The 13,521-nt window shown below is 36.9% G+C and overlaps 1 protein-coding gene across 3 annotated transcripts in view; it reads right to left on the bottom strand.

Moving 5' to 3' along the window:
- The window catches only part of MLIP (muscular LMNA interacting protein), a 122,372-nt gene that overhangs the window by 50,482 nt on the left and 58,369 nt on the right, over nucleotides 1–13,521 (bottom strand). For all 3 annotated transcript variants that reach the window (XM_074895763.1, XM_074895765.1, XM_074895764.1), the window contains exons 5-6: nucleotides 8,676–8,747; nucleotides 28–93 (exon numbers count right to left, since the gene is read on the bottom strand). In XM_074895763.1, coding sequence (XP_074751864.1) covers nucleotides 28–93; nucleotides 8,676–8,747 — 138 coding nt within the window. The remainder of the gene's footprint in view (nucleotides 1–27; nucleotides 94–8,675; nucleotides 8,748–13,521) is intronic.

The following is a 13,521-nucleotide window of genomic DNA, read 5'->3' as shown; positions in this document are numbered from 1 at the left end:
GACTTGAAAGTGATATAACAGCACTACCTCTGAATGGGTGTCCAAAGTAGTGCCTTCAGTCACACTAGCAGTCTTGGATGGCTCTTCTAATGCCTGCAATTCAAAATATTTCAGTGTGATACTGAGTTCAAAAATTTAAAAAATAAGCAAACATACACTTTTTTTCAATATTGTCTTTCCAGATGTGGCACTTTTCACCACAGAAAGATGGAAAACAAAGAAATAGTAATGTTCTAGTAATGGCTTAGTAATGTTCTTCCAGTTACCAACTTCTGATTCTGAATTAGAGGGGAGTGGTTTGCAGAGAAAGACCTAGATGAATTGTCTCTAATCTTAGAGATGAGAAACTACCAGCTTAAACTGTCCTCTCCTTCAACAACCCCTCCGCCTCCCTTGCAGTGAATGTCATGCAGTGACCATGGGCCATGTGCCACCCAGGCACTGGAAGACTGACTGCCGCACACCATTGGAGGAAAGCCACCAGCTGTAAGCAGGTGAACACGGCAGGGGTCTAAGCATACAGCAGGCCTCTTCTTTTCCTCCAGTAGACATTTTCTTTAAAAAGTGCCTCCTGTTTAAAGAGAATGGTGATTCCACATTGCAGCAAAACCAGTACTCAATGTTTTTGGATTTTATATTGAAATCAGAATTGTATAGAGAGAATTATGTGCTATACATATGTGATACCACACTAAAATACGGCTGGTCTAAGCAGATATGCAGTGTGTCCAAAACAAAGCACAAGCTTCTTGTGCTTGGATATATCTCTTGCTTTCCAACTTACTGCTTTCAGCAGTACTTGGAGTAGGTTTGAAAACAATGGGAGTAAGTTTGCTGATCCCTCCACTTTATCAGAAAACCAACAAAATGTCCTCAAAAGCCAAACTTCAGTGCTCAGTTCCCTTTTCATCTTTGTCCAGAGTCTGCAAGGCACACTCTCACTGCCATCACCCATTTTTGCTTTGAAGTGATTTGCAAATAAACTCTGTGTGGAGACCAAAATTTACTCTGAAAACCTGCTGATGCATGAATCTGGGCTACAGGTGAGGGACCTGAAGGATTCATGGATCTTTTCTTTTTTACACATTACATTTTTCTGAAGATTCATTTTGCTAGTTATTTTCAAAAAATAAATTATAATAAGAGAAAAAAAGAGAATTCTGCTAAAACACTTTTTCATGCATGTGGGACTCTCTGGGAATGGATGGATCCCAGTAAGGTGCGTATTAGGGCTGCCAGTCACAGAAGACATACATGGACCTGGGAGGAAGATGGCAGAATCTTTTAAAAAAAGAAAATAAGTCCTTAAGTAATTATTTCTGAGTTTAATTTTTTGAGTGCAATCTTTTTTTCTGTCCTTACTCAGGTACTGGAAGCTTGCATCTATGTATGCAGAACTGAAAAGTTAATGACTACTTATTTTTAATGTTATTTTAATACCATCCACGAATGATCCTGCACAGAAGCACTATTATGGAACACCATATCTTCTAACAGAAAGTACAGTAAGAAAAAATGAAGAGTATTTTCTTTCCAATCACATTTTTTCCCACCCCACTAGCTCTAGTCAAACCTGTTGGCCTTAGAGTAGTTGTACTTCAAAAGGAAAAAAAGTAAAATAATTTCTTTTTTTGACATACAGCAATTAGTGTAATCTTATCACAAAACAGAAGATGACAAGATAAATAGTCTTTCTCATCTCTGCTATTTCTTCACTGTTAACCAGCTAAATTCTCAGATCAACAAATAGTCCTGTAGAAGTGAGGGCTCAGCTAAAGAGGACTCAGCACTACACTCCAGTACAGTTTCCCTGGTTCAGCTTCAACTGAGATTATATCCTCCTGGTAAACACAAAATTAAGCAATAAAAAGATGTAGAAGAGTCATTCCAGTACCCACTGGGGCCAGGATTGCCAAAACAGACTGTTCTAGAGAGATGATGAGTCCGAATGTTAGGAAAAACAACAAACTTTAATCAGTCACGGGTTTGTAATGGAGAAATTTTTAAGCTTCTCAAAACTTCCAAGAAATTAGTAGGGTAATGAACATAATAAAGTAATTGTTAAGAAAAAATGCATGTTTCTATTTCGTATTCACTTTATCAGAGCAGTGGGAGAGGGTGAACACAATCAAGGGTAAGAAACAATTACCCAGAAGATACTGTGGAATCTTTCTAGAGAAACTACAGCCACATCCGCAAGTCTTTGTTTAGAACCAAGACCAAACATCCATGAGTTTCAGTAGAAATTGAGTAGTCAAATATCTTTGCATTTTGGAGCCTTCATTGACTAAAGAAGTCAGGTGAGCCCAGCACCAAGGACTATGTGCTCCACAGTCCCCCCAAGATACGGACATTATGCAGGAGCCACGATAGAGAAAGCTGCAGTGAACCTTTGGGGAAGGAAAATTCTCATCTTCAAAGTGATTCATCTAATTTCTTTCACCGTTGTTTTATGTCTTTTTTCTTTTCTTTCTTTTTTTTTTTTTCCTTTTTTTTTCTATATGAACAGCGAAGTCCTCCAAAGAGCAGAAACAAAGAGAACTAGATTTTAGGTATCTCTATCACCTCTACAAAGAAAAAAGTCTCTGTTTAATCTGCTGTTAGCTTTTCAAAATACAAATCAATTTTTTAAAAACATTTCCACATAGAGAAAAATGTGAAATTAAAAAAGCACGACTAGCTTTTCTGAACTCATTACTGGAGTTATCATCCAATAATGTTATGATTAATTTAAAGCATTCATGCTATCTATGGTACTATTAACTAGCACTGTCAACAGTATTCAATCTTCACGTCCTATGCTGATGGCCTAACAATATCATAGGAACATTCCTATTTAAGCATTCAAATTTTTATTATCTATGAAAAACAATAGCAGGATCACAGTATAAAAAAGAGTGTAATTTAGAGAAGAAAATATATTTGTGACAGAATTTAAATGTACAGATGAAATAACCAGTTGCTGAACCACTAATTTTTTTCCTTGCAAAGGGCAACTTTGGCGTTGTGATGCATATATGCCATTGATGTCAGTGATGACTACAACCCTTCCCTCCTCTTTCCCCCAAGCTATTTGATTGCTAAAACTGTATCAGAACAGAAATTATACTGCTAAATTATATGAACAGGATCTCCAATATTCTGTTAGATGAATGAAAGCTCTTGGCAACATATAGGAAATATAAAACTTTGTTTCATCCACAAATGGACTACATAAATACTAGGAGAAAAAAAACCAATATCATACCCTGGATCTGACACAGCTTCCTTCTTACTGTATTGTGAAAACTCTGGGCTGAGCTAAAGCCAACAGGACCGCTGTTCTTTTATTTCTTTTCAATATTTTTCCCATCATTATCTTTTCTTAAACCCTCTGCAATCCAATCCCTCCTTATAATGAAACTTTACATACCATGAGTTCCTTTAACTTATTCCTTGAAGATCCTAGTAGATGATACTGAGAAGACCTGACTACTTTTCCTCTTATAAAATAATTAATACTAAAAGCTCCAAGACCTTTGGAAGAAAGACGTAGATCATAGACTGTTCCTACATTGGCACTCTTGGTTATTATTAAAGATGAACTAGGTCCTTTATCGCTCTACAACTACACAAATTATTTCCTTTCTTTCTTACCACCAGGTATTTATCTCTGACCTTGAGAAGCATTTTGACATGAACAAATAATCTGGATGAAATAAATTCACCTAGTAAGTGCACACTAGAACTACTCGTGGAAAATTAAAATATTTGTTATCAAAATATTCTCAACAAAGTGTTGTCAGAAATGCTTTCCAAGTCCGGAAAAGTTGTGGCATGCCACTTGTCGAGCAGTTAGATCTACCATCTGAGAGTGGGAAAAAATGTCTTTCAAGTTCCTGCTGTATCATTTCAAGGCACAACCTGAATCTATATTTGCTTTGATCAGTCCCTATAGCAATGGATATTTGATAATACAATAGGTAAGGGTTCCCTCAAGTTAAGAACTTAAAGCTTGGTCTCCAGTGTAGCAGATCGCTGTCATATTTCCTCAGTTGCATTTCTTTCTCTCCATGAAAAAAAAAAAAAACAAACCACAAACCAAAACCACACCCTATTTTTCCTTCTTCATGAGGAGGGAAATGCTCTTTTTATTTTCTTTTTTCCTCCACAAGGAGAACATACTGCACTGCTGGCAGTCTGCTGTGTAGGTGATGGGATGCAATTGCTAGGTCTTTGGAATTTTACTAGAAATGTAACATCATATGAAAAGACTGTTTTAGACTCTCTTGAGGTTAGCAAAATTGCATTGTGACAAGAGAAAATGTGAAAAACAGCCATAAATAGACAAAAATCAATAACCTAAAATATTTTTTCTTTAAGACAGAAGATATTTTCTACATTTATTTAAATTGAAAATATAGCTCTCTACTTGTAATTAGTTGATAAATACTACCCAGATAAGTCAACAGTGCTTTCATTTGCACCTTTTCCATCCATAGCCAGTTATACCCAGTGCTTTTCAGAAAACTTGGTAGGTGTGGGACAAGTCTCGACTGTGAAGCAGGTGTGGTTCATGTCACACCCCATCATTCTGGTTTCATCACAGTTCATACTGAGGGAAGTCTGAGTAGAACACTGTAGTGCCTCTCCCCCTGAAGTCTGTACGCCCAGGTTTCCCTCCCATCAAAATGATGTCCGGATAAGGGAAGTTCAGCCCTTGCATGCAGAGGTGCGGTGTATCTGGACAAACACAGCAAATCCAAAGTCCCCTGCACAGACTTTGCTGTAGACCAAACACCACTGAATTGTTAAGAGAAGACTCTTTTGGTTTACAATTCTAAGGTGTCCAACAGTTTTGAGATTACATCTCAAATTTGACATAATTCTGAAGGTGAAATAGGATCTGGTTTAAAAGACTGTCTACTTAGTAAAGTTAAGGATTTTTCTGTAGCTCCCTGAAATAAACTATCTATCAATATCTGACTGGAAGATATTTTATAGATATTTGATAAATACAATCTCTAAATAATAGATGCATTACTTTTTTAATACTATCTGATTAGAAAAGCAATTTTGAATTGGGCTGTGATCACATCTGTGCAACTGTAGAAGCTATACAAGAGTGAGTGGCAGTAGACGGGTGACTCACTAACTAAACATTAATGAGGCCAGAAGGAAACACAGTCATCACCTAGTCTAAACTTTTCTTTAAACCACAGAACTGCTGGGAATTACTGTATGAAGTGCCAGACAAGTGTCTTGTCTTGATTTTTTTATTTCTGTGGTAAAGAGACCATTTCAGTCTCCAGAAATTTTTTCTAATGGTTAATTATTTCTGTTAAACTTTTGCCTTATGCCTACATTAACCTTGCCCAGCTTTTTCTTCTAGTCAGTGGAGCCTACCATCTGCTGGGCTGAGGAGTTCGTTATCACAGTCTGTGTACCTGCCTCATCATTATGAATCTGTGTGGCTATGATGGCACTGCTGACTGACGATGGATACCACTCTGCTTTCCTTGCTTAGGCACTGTGAATCTGTGCCCTTGCTGGTGAGGTTGCTATCCTGGCAGCCTTGCTGTCACCCCGGCTCCCAGTTCACCTTCCCTGTGGAGCAGCCCACTCTTGCCTCTCCCTGACAGAGCCTGATCATGCTGAGGATATGTCCATCAAAACCAAGTTTTTGCTCTTTTGGCTGTGAAGGCAGTTACAGCCCAATCTTCCAAGAAATATCCTCAACTGGGCTTTTTCTGAGCAGAGCACAAATGATGTGAGGAACATCAGGTTCATACAAACTCAAACAACTGGAAAGCATGCCAGTTATGAGATCTGATGAGATTAAGCCACTTCTGGGGTTACCAAAGTAAACACATATATAGTAAATAAGGCTTTTCTTCTCTGGTAATGAGCACAGATTTGAAAAACTTGCTTTGAGTAAGAGTACTGGAGGATAAGAACATGTTCTAGAAAAAACATTAACATGATGATAGCCTAATGGCTTCATAAGTAGTTGAAAAAGGCTGTCTGAAATTAAAGCACCCGCACACACATAAAAGAAAACAATGACTTGAGAAAGAAAGTTAGACACAAGGAGACAATTTAAAGGCAGACAAAGCATTGTACCTTACATGACATATCAGTGGCAGTTTTCTATCATGGGATCTAATTAATACTTCACATGAATTGTCATTATGATCACCACATCACAGTTCTGACTAATCTTATTTTTCATGACCACTCAAATTAAGTAATATAATTACTCACACCATGGAAAAAGTTGACTTCTGAGAATGTGTATTTCCAGTTCAATAACATAGCAAAACACTTCTCTAGCACTTTAGACAGATGATGTATTCCTAATCATGTATTCAGCTCAGTAATATCTGTTCCTTGCAGATGTTACGTGCCTTCATTCCTTGCTAAAAAAAAGCCACTCAAAAACTTTTCTACATAACCATTATCTTAATAAAACATCACTTATGTAGTTATAAGTCGTATTGTCTTGAACCTCTCTCTTTTTAATCCAGTGCATAAAATGCATTCCATAAAATGGGGGCAACATAATTACTGTCATTGAGCTACAGTGTGGCATGAGTTCCTTCCCAGTTCCCTCCTCAATATTTTTGAGGAGAATGCTTGGGTATTAGAGCTTGGTACAAAGGGGTCTGTTTGTGCCCTCTGACTCCTTCACACTTCTTTAAGAGCCATACTCCAAATGCATTTCAGATAACACAACAGGACTAATTTAGAAGCACTATAATTAGCTGCTAGTATGGATAGGAGATCACTGTCTGTAATTCCCAAGATGAGAGAAAGCATGTAGTCAGGCCATGCTGAAACATACAGTTTACAAAGTAAATTAATCAAAAGCCTCTCCTGAAGGCAAATCCTCTAGCAGAAAATTGATTTCTTATTAGTTTTACATGACTGTGCTTTCACTACTGAAGTATACACCAAAGCTAGCATTTTCAGTAAAACAGTGTATAACCAAAAGTCTCTATCTAAACCAAGATATCTTTTGAGTCACTACTTTTTCTACAGATACTTGCATTAGATTGTACAATTCAATTTTATATACTGAGGATAAGTAGCACACAGCTTGTGAGTCGATGTCCCAGAGAGCATCAGTGAAACCATCACAAGGAATTCCCTTTCTTCTGAAAATGTGCAGTTACATAGCTGACTTTAACCCACTAGTTCACATCAGGAGTATCCTCTCAAAGTGAATACCCTGCTCAAAGTCACCTACTTGGCTTGGTTTGCAGAATAGTGCAGTCTTAGAGTGCACAAACAGGATATCTTTTACATTGTCAACCATGAAATAGCATTTCAGAAATCCACCAAATGCTTCCAGCCACTAACAGGCACTCTGCCCAAACAAAACCCTCCCAAAATACCTTCCATAGGGGTGTAGAATTCCCTGTATCAACTATTTTCCTCTATTTCTATTCACTTCTATTGGACCACATTGCATGCTAATGCAGATATAGCTTCATTAGTGCATTCAAGATTTAAGGAAAGGAAAGATCAGATTTTATGCAAATAATTAAAGAACATTGGAAAATAAAGGAATATCCCTTTTTTGAAGAAAAAAATCTTGTTTATAGCAATTAAATGATAACTACTAGATCACAATCAGTAATATTTCAGGGACAAAATTACCATCTTCAAAATTTTAATGCAGTTAAACTCACCCTCTCTAATGTCTTTAGGCTCTGCAAACTCCTAGTGAAATCAGCTGAGCTGTGTATATGAATACATATTTAAATGTGTAGTTAGGAAAGCTCAATCTTACAGAAATTAATCAGAGGCTAAATTCCTGAACAAGGTCCAGACAAAGATTTTTCTGATAGAGCTATAAACTGGATGCCAGAGTGATTAAGCATGCCTTTAAACATATAAGACACTTAACTCATTGCTCATCACAGGAAATTTTTGTTAAACTTAGTGGGTTATTCTTTTGTGCAAAGCTAACTCAGGAAAAAAAAATTAAAATAGACATGAGTGGGTACTTTGAACCCTTCATGCAAAATTTAAATTTGCAATTGACTTTCAAAGATGCAGTATCTAAATAAGTACCATACAACCCAGCCTTTGTTGGCTGTCTTTGGTAGTAAATAAATGCACTAAAGACTGTTCTTTGGATCTATCATCCTATCCTACAGAATAGGATTGTTACCCCAAACTATGAACTGGCCTAAGCTAACTGCTGAAGTGCTCAGGGAAGTTGCTTGGGGGAATGGTAGTTAACAGAGTCCAGTGCAATGTCCAGGACCATTCTCACAGTTTAACGATTCAGCTGGTCAAATTTGCGTATCTTGGGATGTTAAATTTACTAGTATAAGCACAGCCATTAAATAATCATTAGCTGGCCAAGACATACTGATTGGTAGGTCCCAGAACTTGTGCTCCAGACACTTCCCAATAACAAAACAGACTCTGAGATGTTGCCATTAATGGCAATTCCTTGAGTACACTTTTTTAATTATAAATTTATTTGCAGAAATTCTGATTAGTGCAAGCTTTGATCTTCAGTGGAAAGTGGTTGACCCTGAAAAATAGTTGTAATTATTATTCTGAGCAGTTAGTTTCCAGAGCTTACATTCTGTGATATCCCCCACAAAACATCAGAATATGTAAAGTTGAATGGTCTCAAATATATAATGCAATTCCCATGTCTTTGAGCAAACACTAACCTTCTGTTCCATAAGTACTGTGTTTGTAGGGATTGCTGCAAATGCCTTGTAGCTTGTCTTGATCTTGTACTGCTAAAAGGGTAAACCAGAAAGCAGGAAGAGAAGTAAAACAGGGTAGAAGAGGGAGAGAGAGGGAAGAGAGGGGAAAGGTAACAACAGAATGAAAGACTATTCCCATTGTCTTGCAGACACGTTGCAACAATACAATGCTTACGTATTACGTAGGAAAGCTATTGCTTAAAGAAAATCTAGTGCTTCTGTTAAGATTTTAAAGGACTGTAACATGTATCTTTTGCTTTTAGGAATGAAGTAGGACAAAATTAATTCCCTGTAACAGCTTATAACTTCCAAAGAGATTTTGACCACTTTCTGCTGACTACTATCCTTATATGAATATCAGGAGAGGCTGTGAGTTTTTTCCAAGTTTGCTTGTGTTTTGATATGATAATGCATAGCGACTTCTACTAGTACAAGCACCGGAACAACTGCTCTCTGTGGTGTGATCTTGGACCACTAAGTCAGAGTGGTTTCTGTGACTGGCTTTAATGAGACTGATTAGGAGCCTTAAATGGTGAATTACTTGTGTGAGTGGACAGATCATTTAAGTCATATCACAGCTTTTCATCTCTTGAATAAGTAACTCCATCACCCAAAAAAATATTTCAAAACAAGTACAGGAACTTTCACACTCGAATGAAGCATACAGAATTTATAATCTAAATGATAAGAAACACATGGGTTTCAGTACAAAAATTCCATGATCAGTCTTAAAAAATATTCTTTTTAAACAATTTATGTTTTAGACTATATTAGCTTGCCCAGTTATTTTTAACTCCTTAGAAACCGTATGTTCTACATTTTGTTTGCAATTATGGACGGTGAATTCTGTAATTTTTAAATGATTGATGAGATTCTTCTATACTTATATGAGTTCAAAAGCTAGGATTCATAATCACATGACTGCTGGATTTTTTTTCTTTTTCACAATTAAATAAGCATTCACTACATTGTTTCCTTTTCAGCAACATTCTAATAGAAAAACATAAATTCACACAATTATAGATTTCTAAGATTGATTATTTCTGTGATAGTCACCCAGAAATAAAGTTACTTGTGGATTAGCTCAGGTTTTTTAATGTCCTGTTGTCTGCAACAATGAGTACTGGTGATTATGAGATAACAGGCTGGGCAGCATGCTATAATTTGGGTCATTCTTTTGCCACTTTTTTCTTTTCATTATATCTAATAAAAGTCTCAATCACAGCAGAGGGGCCAAAATTTTAATTAAGATAAGAGAAACTTATATCATCCTCGCACTTCTCTTAAAATATTGTAGGACACCACCTTTTAATTCTTCTGATACATAGTATTATATTTGCTTTTGACTTATATTTCTTAGTCAGAAGTTGAAGACTGACAGACACTCAGGAAGTCAATAATCACAATAATCATACTGAATGAAGAGTCTGACAAAGATTAATGCAAATGCTGGAACTGCACTTTTTTTTCTCTTTTTTGGAGGGGGAGCTAGTCATTTATATGAGATTTAGTGATTCTAACTTGGATGTCTATCATTTAGGTGCTTCAGTCAAAACTAATATCTTTTATAGGCATAGGTATTTCTACAGCATAAATCATCTCATCCCAAAATAGACACCTAGGTAGGTAAAATAAAATCATTCCGTAAATACACCATATTTTCTCCTTTAGATAATATGGAATTGCCCAAACTGTGCTCAGATATCTAACTTTCAAATACCAAAAGTCACGAGAGTTGAATCCTGTCCATTGAACATTTAGACAGCAACACTGCTATAAATGTCTGGAGGTTCATATGTATATTCATGTATATATAACATCTATATACAGATAAGACATAAAATGCAGCTCATTGAAGATGGATGACAAAAATTCCAAATATAAAAAGTGCAATATCCACAAAATGTATCCTTGTTTTTTTTTATAATTGATATTCAATCAATAAAATTATATAATTGAACATGTAAATGAAATGCAACATCTTCACTATCCTTTTACATATGATACGGGCATCATATACGAGAATACTGTGACCACTTTGAAGTTAGTTCTACTGTTGTATGAAGTAAACAAAGACATATCAGACTGTTCAAATGTATGTTTCTGTACTGCTTTAATGTGCTTTATCACTTACAGATACTGAAGAACCTACATAAGCAACATGCTATTGTCACAGTGTCTGACATGAATGGAAAGTCTTTAAATCAGTTTCTCATATATATGAATATGATTCTTGACACATTAGTTCACATGACTTAAAATAATTATTCAGTGCCTAAATACCTTTAATAATCTGGTTCATAGGAGTCTAGTAGCATTTTCAAACAGCCATGGACAGTTAGGTCTGCTGGCCTGCACCGTGGTCCAGTTAGAAGCAAACAAACTCCAATAACAAAGCTCAGGCAAATATCAGACTAGGGAGTTTTGGGGAAAGTGTCCTACTTCTCTTGCTCAAATTATCATCTAGGGCACCCCCACAGGGCATTTCAAAGTGTGCTAGACACATATCTATAAAGGCTTAAAATCAATGACTAACCATGGTAGTGTAGAGCTCCTCATGAGTAATCCTTCCTGCTTTGCAGTAGGTTTTGCAGCTGTGCTGAATTCTGTATTGCTAGCATTAGTTTGTTCGCCAGCTGTTTTGGGTAGATCTACATGCATTCCTGTGCTACATTCAAGTAGGAAAAATCAAAGAATATGTAGGAATGATACCTCATGAAACCACTGCAAAGAGTTTTCAAGCCAGAAAGTTTTTATTCTAATCTGTTCCTGCAGAATCAGCAATTTTATCCGCCTTCACTCCATCCTACCATTCATTTGCTATATTAGGTCCACAAGGACACTATTAAAGTGTCTGCAAAGTCCAGGGAGGGGGATTTTATTTCTTGTGGTCATCCGCAGTTCACACTTCACACTGATGTGTGGATTTATGCTTACATTCACTTTGCAACACAGTCATATTTTTAAATCATTGGCAAACATAAAAATAAATATATAAAGCATGGCAAAGCACATGTGTTTATATATACAAACACAAACAAATAAGTTCATAGATTATTTGATTTGCATGAAATGGTGTATGCACAGGCATAGACATATAAAAGCTCTCCATTAAAGAATCCTTTTTGCATAATTGTTTTGATATCATGCTAATGAAACAGTTTGATGTGAATACTGAAAAGTACATCTAATGTCAAAATTCTGGTTTAATAAGTGTGGCTTAGTACATGTCTTAACATTGCTTCAACCCCTGTTGAAGCAACATTACAGTTGCCAAATTACACATGCCAAAGTCAAGCACTTCTAGATGCTGTGCTTTTCCCTTGATATTCACTTAGCACATTAATACATGCAAAAATTTTGTCATGCACCAACAGTCATCAGACTAGTTGTCTAGTTCTAAAGTTAAGCTGACTGACACTAAAGAGATCTAAATGCTGCTTAGGATGTTATTGTCTCTCGTCAGTCTTTTCCTTTTTTCTCTGGAAATATACTGAGATTTGAGCCTGGAGTGTTATCAGAGATACTGGTACCATTAACACATCAGCAAAGTTCATTGAGCTATGCCATAAACTAGGTATGGAAATAAATGAGAGCAGGAGGAAAGGGTGGTGTTGAATGCACACTATTATTAACTGTAATTGAAGTCTCTGCCTCACATTTTAAAGCCACAAGAGACATTTCCTGCACTGAACACCCAGCTGCATTTGATATAGAGATTTCAGATCTTCCACATCCCCAGTGGAGACAGCTTTGCCTGCATGATTAAAAATTGCACCAGACTAATGGCCCAAGTCTCTTAAACTGGTGGACATTCTCCCTGTCTCCATGGGATGGTGGGGCAATATTAAAAGTGCCACCATATCAAACAATAAAGCAGGATTAGCAGGAAAAGGGGCAGTAGGGAAGACAGAAATGGTGCAATAATCTCTGCAAATGTAAACCCAGGCAATAGCTCTGTGTCACAAGCAGAGAATTTCCTTACCACCAGAGACTCAGTTCTCATTGCACTGACTAGCAGAAACTGCAATGGCTTTGCAACCTGTAGGCTCAATCATGCCTTCCAGTTTTGTCTCAGGGGGGGTTTTCTTGGAATTTCTACAATTTCATTTCTCTTTTCGTTTCATTAAGTAATACTGACAGGGTGTAGCAACACTGTACAGCTGTTCTTGGCACAATGGTGCCTCTTGGGTTGTTTGTTTTTTGAAAGAACCATTCATGACAACTGCTACTTTGTGCTGATTTAAATCTCTCATTTTCAATTAACATTTTCCAAACAGTGTTAGACACCCCTGCCATGGCCAAGCTGTTAGGAACACATCTGACACAACTTGATCTGGCAGACCAAGCTGTAATTTTGTGCTGTGAACAAATAAATCAATAAACTATGATAGTCTTTTGGTGATGGGCAGAGCTCAGATATCAGCAAGAGGAGGCACAAAAGAAGCACTGACTGCAGAGACAATATAAGAGAGGTTAGAAAGCCTTCTGCAGCTCTGATGTCTTCTGTCACCAGCTCTTCCTTTTTGTATAGCAGTTCCCTTTGTTTTAACCTACCTGATGGATGTTTTTTGACCAGCTTTCCTTTCCTTCCCCTTCCCATTCTTGAGATTTATCTTTAAGTATAAAGTGTGACTAGTTCCCAAGACCTCCTGCAGCAACCGCCATCATTGCTTATTCTCACTCTGCTTGGGGCTCCCCTGCTTTTGGATGGATGACAAACATCAGGAGTGTGGCTGATCCGTCATGTGTGACTTTCATATTTGCAGTAGCTCATACTGTAGGAAGCTTGTGTTTTTTTCCTCCT

The sequence above is a fragment of the Athene noctua genome, chromosome 1 (assembly GCF_965140245.1).
Source record: "Athene noctua chromosome 1, bAthNoc1.hap1.1, whole genome shotgun sequence".
NCBI classification, from domain to species: domain Eukaryota; kingdom Metazoa; phylum Chordata; class Aves; order Strigiformes; family Strigidae; genus Athene; species Athene noctua.
This window is presented reverse-complemented; position numbering and strand designations above follow the sequence as displayed.